General features: G+C 38.1%; 1 protein-coding gene across 3 annotated transcripts in view; it reads right to left on the reverse strand.

The window, feature by feature from the left end:
• Positions 1 to 8,617, reverse strand: part of LOC104861674 (IQCJ-SCHIP1 readthrough transcript protein) — a 571,872-nt gene that overhangs the window by 26,402 nt on the left and 536,853 nt on the right. For all 3 annotated transcript variants that reach the window (XM_033759717.1, XM_033759716.1, XM_033759715.1), the window contains one exon: positions 7,401 to 7,519. In XM_033759717.1, coding sequence (XP_033615608.1) covers positions 7,401 to 7,519 — 119 coding nt within the window. The remainder of the gene's footprint in view (positions 1 to 7,400; positions 7,520 to 8,617) is intronic.

The following is an 8,617-nucleotide window of genomic DNA, read 5'->3' on the forward strand; positions in this document are numbered from 1 at the left end:
TTTGCGGGGGGTACCAGGGATTGAACTCAGGACCTTGCGCTTGCCAGGCAGGCGGCATAACCACTGAGCTAAATCCCCAGTCCATGATTTTTAATGTGTATGATAATCTGAATGGGAACAATATAAGGGGCACAGGAAATTTTACAAGATTAAATAAAAGGCTGCACATGGTAGAGCATGACTCTAATCACAGCACTCACAGAGCCTGAGGCAGGAAGATCACAAAATCCTGTTCCCCACCCCCCAAAATAAAGGGCCAGGGATGTAACTCAGTATGAAGGCCCTGGGTTTAATCCTCTGTAACACACACACACACACACGCAGGCACGCACGGTATGCACACAAAGAAGAAAAGAAAAGGAAAAGAAAAAAGGACTGAAGGAGGACTACAGTCAGGATGGTGTTTTTAGTAGCAGAAGACGCTTTCATGCACTTTCAAAGGAGCTTGGTCTTTATGTGTACTGTGTGTATCCAACACGTGTGCTACCACTGTCCAAAGGGCACTCACATCGCAGGGATAAAGTCATGATAACTTGTCAGAGATGATGCGCCAATGAAAAATAATTCCTAGAAGCGCTTTTAATTAAACATTCAGCTGTCCACTGGAGCCATTTTTAAATATAAAATGTAGCCCTGTGGCCTTTTTCTCCCTGCCTCCCACCCCTTCTTGCAGTAGCTCAGGCAATTGAATTCTCACTGGTGATAAAAAAAAATTCATAAGACAGGGTACAGCTGGTTATGCCTCTAGCAAGATGTCAAATTCAGCTTGCACAAAATTAATTGCACCTAATTAAACTGGGGTCATTGGCATTATTGTAAAGTGAGGCTATTTATTAGACAAAGAAAATTTCACAAGTACCAATTTGCTTTTCTTTTGGGTTTATGAAAGAGAAGAATTGCTTACATAATTAAATTTGTTTTGCCATTTTAATCTTATTGCTCCTTTAAAAACCCATTTTAAATCTTGCCTCACTTTTTGAAATTGTGTAATATTTTAGAACACTAGAAGGTAGTCTTTGGAGGAAAGCATTACAAAAGGATAGGATTCCTGTAGATTAGCCAATGACTTTTCAAAAAGTATGAAAGTTGTATCATAAATTCTTTATTCAATCACATACCTGGAGCTACTTATTATGGAGAGTTTTCTAAGCAAATTATTATACACATACAAAAGTTTAATACATAATTTTAAATATATGCTGCATGTAATAAATAGGTTGCTTTAGTATGAATCTAATATTTCAAGAAAGATGTCAGAGACTGAATCTGAAATAGACCAACCTCTTTCCTCACACATGCTGAAGAGATATGAATATTCTGCTTACTTCTTCCAGGAAATTCTGCAAAAATTATTACTGCTAGAGACAAGAGGATGATTCACATTCCTGGAAAAATGATGCTGGCTTGACCCCTGATTCTGTTGTGTACACACACACACACACACACACACACAGATTCTCAGTTCCTCACATTCAAAGCCCCCGTGAATCCGATTTTTAAAGTCTTTCTCAATTCCATGTTACTGGTCCAGTGGGTAACTCCCTGGGGTTCTGTAGATCCTGCTCCTGTCCAAACAGAAGATGGCAAGTGTTTATTATTGGTCTTGCCTCAGTTGCTCACCAATAAACCTATAGAAAGAAATGAGTTTTGACTTGGGGATGTTGGGATGGTTGAGAAAAATAAACAATAATCATTATTCAAGCTGGCTGCTCAAAAGTTCTCTGGGGAGTTCTTGTTTTTCATAATGATCATAATGCTGGAGAGAAGAGTACATCCCTAGTCTATGTTATTCCACCCCGACGCATACTGTATAAAGAAGAGCATATTATGTTGTATTTATGCTGACAGGTAGGTAAATAAAGTGGGGTCAAGAAAGAAGAGAGATGAGAATGAGACTTATTCTGTGCTTGTTCTAAGAAAGGGGATTGGAAAGGACAAGGGAAGTTTTCTCTACGATGTCAGATCAGGCTGCAATGTTCGACAAATGAAAGATTTCTGAGGTATCTGTTATTAGTCACCATCCTTTCATGTTTCGATACCATCTAGGCCAGTTTTTACTTCTTTAATATCATTAAGCTGTGTGTGTGTGTGGGGAGAGGGGAAGAGAGAGGGAGGGAGAGGGAGGGAGAGAGAGGGAGAGAGAGAGAGATTCAGACCATGAAACAGAATGCTAATAACTCATTTGGCTGATAAAACAGATTTTATAGGAAAGTATTATATTAGTAAGAAAAATAATATTTTTTCAAGAACATAACTAAACCAGAATTTATCAGGAACCTTATTCTAAAAATAGATAATTTACTTTTTATATTTCCTTTTAAGCTTTTAAAATATTTTACTATAATTTTTTAAATATAGCAAAGATTAGTTTGAGAAAGCTGATTACGCATGGATTAGCACATTTTGAAAAAAAAAAGACACTTCCTATATTTGTTATTTCACTATAAGTCAACTTTTAATTAGTTGAGTTATAATGTAATATCAAGTATTCTTTTGCTGTAGTATTAGGCATGAAATGTCTTTATGGGATTACTGTAATCCTAGCTTACATTTGACAATTTGTCACTCTAAAAAGGAGATAGCACCATCTGGAAAAATCCAGCAGCTGAAACCGAGAATTTCAACTTGTAGATACGGTTTAAACACTGGGCTTCCCAGACACTCAGCCCCTTCACAGCATTTCACATATTAAATATGAGGGTAATTTTTACAGGTAAATGACATCCTTTAAAAAGCATAAACAGAATCCCATAAGTTTGCCAAAGACTTCACTTACTTCAATGGGCAGGTCCTGCCTTAAAAAATAAGCTCTACATGTTAAAATCTATTACTCGGCTGATTAATTTTAAGTACGCAGCTTTGCTTGAGACTGGATACTGAGCTCTTCAAAGCAGTAAATTCAGAGAAGGCTTACCTGGTTCATTTATTTCGCTTAACTCAATAGACATGCTCTGGTGCCTTGTGGAATACCATACGGGTGAACTCAAGCTACTGATAAACTTCAAATGCATCCAAAACACAATACGCTTAGGGACTGTAATTCTTTAGAAAAAAAAAGTTCTAACAGGGATAGGACTAGGACTATTGGTTATACAGTGGCAAATGAACTTCCTGAAGGTTTTTCTCCCACATTATTACTGATGAGAAGGATGACACTCAATCTTTGCAGATTTGCAATTTTCAAAGATAAGGTGATATTTCTTAGAAACATTTAGTCTCATTAACCACCATTCTGAGGGGGATCCAAAAAGTCATCGTGTTCTCACAGAGGATGAGCTCATCACAGAATGTGGAGATAAAAACATCTGAAAGTACAGGATATAAATAATCTTCCTTATGGCGAGTCAATAAGCGTAGCTTGCTAAGAGCTTCTGTGAAATACATGTGCTTAGTTATCTGTGCCTTTGAAGTGGGTATGTGACTCACTAACTTTTGAGCTTTCCTCTGCCAGAAGTTTTAGGTGGGCTTTGGGAACTTTTAGGGAAGGGTCGCAGAGAGGCACCAAAGGGGAGGGGTGGGACAGGACGCTGAAGGGAGGTTTGGGGGAGGCATTTTCTAGATAGTGGTATTCCAATCCCTCTCCTTCATTCTCCTGAAGCAGAGGAGGACTGTTCTGTTTTGTATATGGGATTTTGTTTTAGAAGATATTTCTACTGGTCTTAGTTACTTTTCTCTCTTTGATGAGACAAAAATACCTAACGCCCAAAGTTAAGGGAAGAAGAAAGTTTATTTAGCTCACAGTCTGTAGATGCTTCAGTTTGTACTCACCCTGCTGCAAGGAAGGATAGCTTGGCAGAGGGGAAATACAGAGAGCAGTTCAGAGTGTTCAAGGGTAGCAAAAAGGCAACAAGGGACCTCAACCGCATCTTTCTGCCCCTCATATCTTATCCAGACTACTTAGGATGAGTAGCACTCAGAACCTTAATCCCAGTGCCCTTGAGCCTAGCACTGCACCATGAATCAGTCCCAGTGTCACACACTAGGAAAAGGCCTCACTGTAACTGTGTGAGGCTTTGGGAGAATATGTAAATACAACCCATAACACTACTGTAGGAGCAGATGCTGAAAATGTTTATGAGACTTAACCATGGCGTACCGAAGGCCTGTATCCACTCCTTCTGAAATCGTACTATAATAATATTAAAGGAAGGAAGATATGGATAAAGAAAAGGAATGAAAACGCCACACAAGCGAGTGTGAAAAATGGGGAAGACACAATGCGGATGCTTGAGAGAGATTTGACTGAACCACCTGAGTCTGCAGGTGCCTGTAGGAGTGGCTGGTGGGGAGCAGTCAGCACTGCAGAATCCTGGAAATGTCCAGGATTACCTGAGCTACACCTCAGGTACACAAACAAAGACCGAACACCTGAAATGCCCCCACACTGGCTATTTGCTCTGTCCAATTGTGCCCTGGCAGAATGAGGAGCTTCACTAATGAATCACAGAGGCTCTAGACTGGAAGACACACAGGCGTAGCAGAGGCGGTGATGATGTGCTGAACTAAACCTAGAAAAAACAGGAAAATTCTACATGCTAACCTTTCAGTCTTCCCCTGCTAAGGCCTTAAAACACGGAGTCAGGCTTTTAACTTCTCGATGTGATCCAGTAAAAAATTCCAAGAAAATGTTTTGATAAACTTAATTACATAATTTAAAATTTATATGGAACAATAAAAGAGCAATATTATATTTTCTCATTTCTTTGAAAACATTAATTTTCTTTCTTGCTGAAGAAAAAGTGTAATGAGAAGGACGTTCCTGTCTAGATATCAGGACTTTTTTTTTTTTTTTTTTTGGTACGAAGGAAGGATCGAACTCAGGTCCTTAGGCAGGCGGCAGAACCACTGAGCTAAATCCCCGGCCCTGGTCTTACTTTAAAGCTATAGTAATTAAGGCTACAGTCTGGGTGCAGGGATAGAAATGGTAATAAATCATATAGAACGTAGGAATTAATGTACAGCATTTACAAGAATAGTCTAATAGATCAGTGACTTAAAAGAGATTGTTCTGTAAATATAGTGGAGGGAAAGCTGTCTATAAGGAAAAAGAAGAAATTAGACTTCTACACTATATCAAGAAATCAACTCCTGATTGATTTTAGACTTCTAAAAACCAAGACATTTAGCTCCTGTTAGGAAATTTCATAAATGTGTGTAAGATCTTGGGACACAGGAAGATTTCTGATAAAAGACACAGACAACACTGACTAGCAAAGAACGATTTGATAAAGTTCACTATGTTTTAAAAAGAAAAGTTTGATAAAGAGAACTCTATTAAAATAAAAAACTTATGGTTATAAGCTACACACAAATGAAGCACAAACAAGTTACCATCTGAGGAAAAATCTGTGCAATATGTATACTATATCAAGTTTTATGTCTAAAAGATTTTGATAAGTCCGTAAGAAAAGCACAGAGATAATGGAAACTTGTTCACCAAACCCAAAAAGACATTTTATAGAAGAGAAAATAAGTATGGCTAACAGATACAATGGAATACAATTTCATACTTATTCAACTAAAAAAGTTGAGAGAAAGAGGCAATACAGTCCTAGAGAGGCTATAGATCCACAATCTCTGAAGTATAGCTGACAGGAGTATAACAATGCAGGAACACAGTTGCCATTGCTTTGTAAGTCTCAATAGCCATACATTTTTCTAGTAAATTCACTCCTATGTATACTCCAAAGAGAAATTCTTGCACACGGACAGCAGGAGACATGTACAGGAACGTTCATGACCAGCACTGCTTATGAGAGAAAGTCCTTAGAAACAACACAATGCCTATTGTCAAAAAAATGGCTAAACTGTGGTATATTTGCTTAATAAAATATGATGTAGCAGGCAGAACTGGCAAGTGAAAAATGAAGCAATTCTAACTTAATGAGAAAAAAATAAAATTTAAGTAAGCAGTTCTTTGATATGGGAAGAATAATATATGTTCTCAATAATATAAGCATTAAATAGTTATTTGAGCATAAATCATGATGTAATTATAAAGGGAGAATGGGAGATAAAATATATAGATATGTCTATGGAAGAGCTGTGAGAAAAACCAGATAAATTCCAATTTTCTATCACTGACACTCAATAGATGGTTATTTAAAATAAAAACTAAGAAAATAAACATTTTATTTAGAGATATATACCTAAATAGCAGAAGAAATAGCCAAGGAATTAACAGTTAGTGCTCCGGAGACTGAGACAAGGGTAAACACACACAAAACATTCATAAGCTGGAATGCCACCATTTTCCTGAAAACAATGTTCTGGGTAATTCAGCCCGTGGAGCGCCCGTACTTATAACGATTTGTAGATTGTCTCTGTCTTCCTTAATGCAGGTAGCCTATGGAATGGCAGCAGGGAGCTTCTGAGAAATGCAGAATCTTGAGCCCCACCCACTCCTACTGAGTCAAAATTTTCTTTTTCTCCCTCTCCTTCGTCTTCTTTTTTCCAGAACTGTGGATTGAACCCACCCTGGGTACTGAACCTTTGCACTGAGCTACATCCCCAACTCTTTTTTGGACAGGATTTCACTAAATGGTTAAGTTGCCAAGTTGCCCGGATTGGGCTAGAACTTGTGACCATACTGCTTCAGCCACCAAGTGCTAGGATTAAAGGTGTGGGCACCATGCCTAGTCAGAGTTTTTATTTTAAGAAACTCTAGATGATTCATAAACATATTAAATCTTGAGAAGCAGGCTGGGGATTTAGCTCGGCGGTTCGGTGGCCTGCCTTGCAAGCGCAAGGACCCAAGTTCAATCCCTGGTAAAAAAAAAAAAAAAAAAAATTTGAGAAGCTCTGGTCTACAGGCTTGTTTTCTATGTAAAATTATAATCTCGATATGTTTTATTAAGAATTAAAAATTATACAAATTACCAATGATATTCTGAAACAAACTATGACCAGTGGATAATATCCTGAAATAAATTAAGACAAAGAAAAACTACTTGGAGGACAGACTAAGTAGAGTAATAAACACTGAATGATCAAAGTGTGATCTATATTTCTCAGTTACTGGCATTCATTGCAGCTAAATACATTGGGGTGATTCTGGGTGCTTTGGGACTGCTTCATGAGAAATCTGGTGGTTGGCCACACATCTAAACTACTGGTTGGCTTGTTTTAGAAGTGTGACTTGGTTCCCTGATCAGTCTGCAAAACCAGTATGGTTTTGCAAATGAAATATGAAAATCTGACCTGAAGTAGCTGGGCCATGAACCACAAACAACTAATAATAAACCAACAGATGAAGAATGGTCTAGAAGCCAGATAAAGATGGTAGTATTATGGAGAAATAACTACTGAAAGAATCAGAGGCTATCTTTTGTTAGACATACAGTCAGGTGACAAAATCCACTTAGGTACATATCAGAAAATCAACTCAAAAGAACACTCACCGAGAGGAAAGGCTTGGCTTCCCACTTTTGCTACAGCTGGTATAAATTCCTGGGCCATCATCAAAGAAGCTTCCAAGTGCCAACTTCTGTCTGATAGACTCTCTCTCATTTTTCTGTGCCTAAAATTTCAAGAAAATAAAAAATGCTGATAAGTGGGCAGATATATCACAAGTTAGGCAGCCTAACTTGCTAAGTTTCTTAGAACTGCAACATTAGATGAAAAATAAATAGATGGACTACGGCCCATGAACATTTGAATTATTAAAAGCTGAAACAGAACCAGTCTTTTCTGGTTCCAATTTTAATTCTTCAGAGACTTTTATGATCTCTAGTTTAGGTAGCAATCGTCCTGGTGTCAAATGATCTTCACAGGGACAGAAGTGGGATCTTTAGCTCTACAATCTTTCTCCTTACCAGCTAGAGATGGAAGGGTAAAGACATGGAAGGCCAGCACTTTCTTCTAAATTCAGCCACTCTGATCTCAAATGTGGCCTTTCTCTAGATCTTGTCTTTTTTTTTCTTCTTTACACACCCTCTGTGGCACGAACATTAACTCATTTGACCAGCATTCAGCAGCCTCTGAGAGCTTGTAGATACTACGGTATGGTGTTGGATGAGCCCAAGACAAGACAGACATGGTACCTGCCTGTACCCACCTTATAGTTTTGGGGACTATTGTTTCTGTTCAGGAGTTAGCCTCATCTCACCAGGTTTAGAATGTGGGAAACCCTAAAAGTAAGGTCTGGAATAGCTGGAGAACTGAAATTGGGTCCATCTATTTCATATTTTGAAGAGAAGCATGCATGTATTGGAAAAAGATTTGATAAATTACACCACTGTGATCATTTGGATATGTTTACAATATTCTGCTTTCTGTAAGAGTCCAATAAAAACACACCAAGCTAAACTTAAAAATTCAATTCCTCAATTAATCTGGCCTCATTTCAAGAGCGCAAGCATCACAGGCTAGTGAGTATCATACTGGGCAGCACAGAATAAACTTTGCTCAGTACGGTACAATGAGGCCAGTGCTTCCTAAGTTTCAGCTTCATTAGAATGATTAGAAATGATTTCCTTAAAAATAAAACAACTACTACTGTACTAGTACTACTACTACCACCACCGACACCATCACCACCATCACTAGTACTACTGCTACGAAAGAAAGAAAGGACAAACAAACAAAAAACAAAAATAAAAACTCGCGACGCGACGTC

Source organism: Fukomys damarensis, unplaced genomic scaffold (assembly GCF_012274545.1).
Source record: "Fukomys damarensis isolate Sample0158 unplaced genomic scaffold, DMR_v1.0_HiC HiC_scaffold_37, whole genome shotgun sequence".
Lineage (NCBI taxonomy): Eukaryota > Metazoa > Chordata > Mammalia > Rodentia > Bathyergidae > Fukomys > Fukomys damarensis.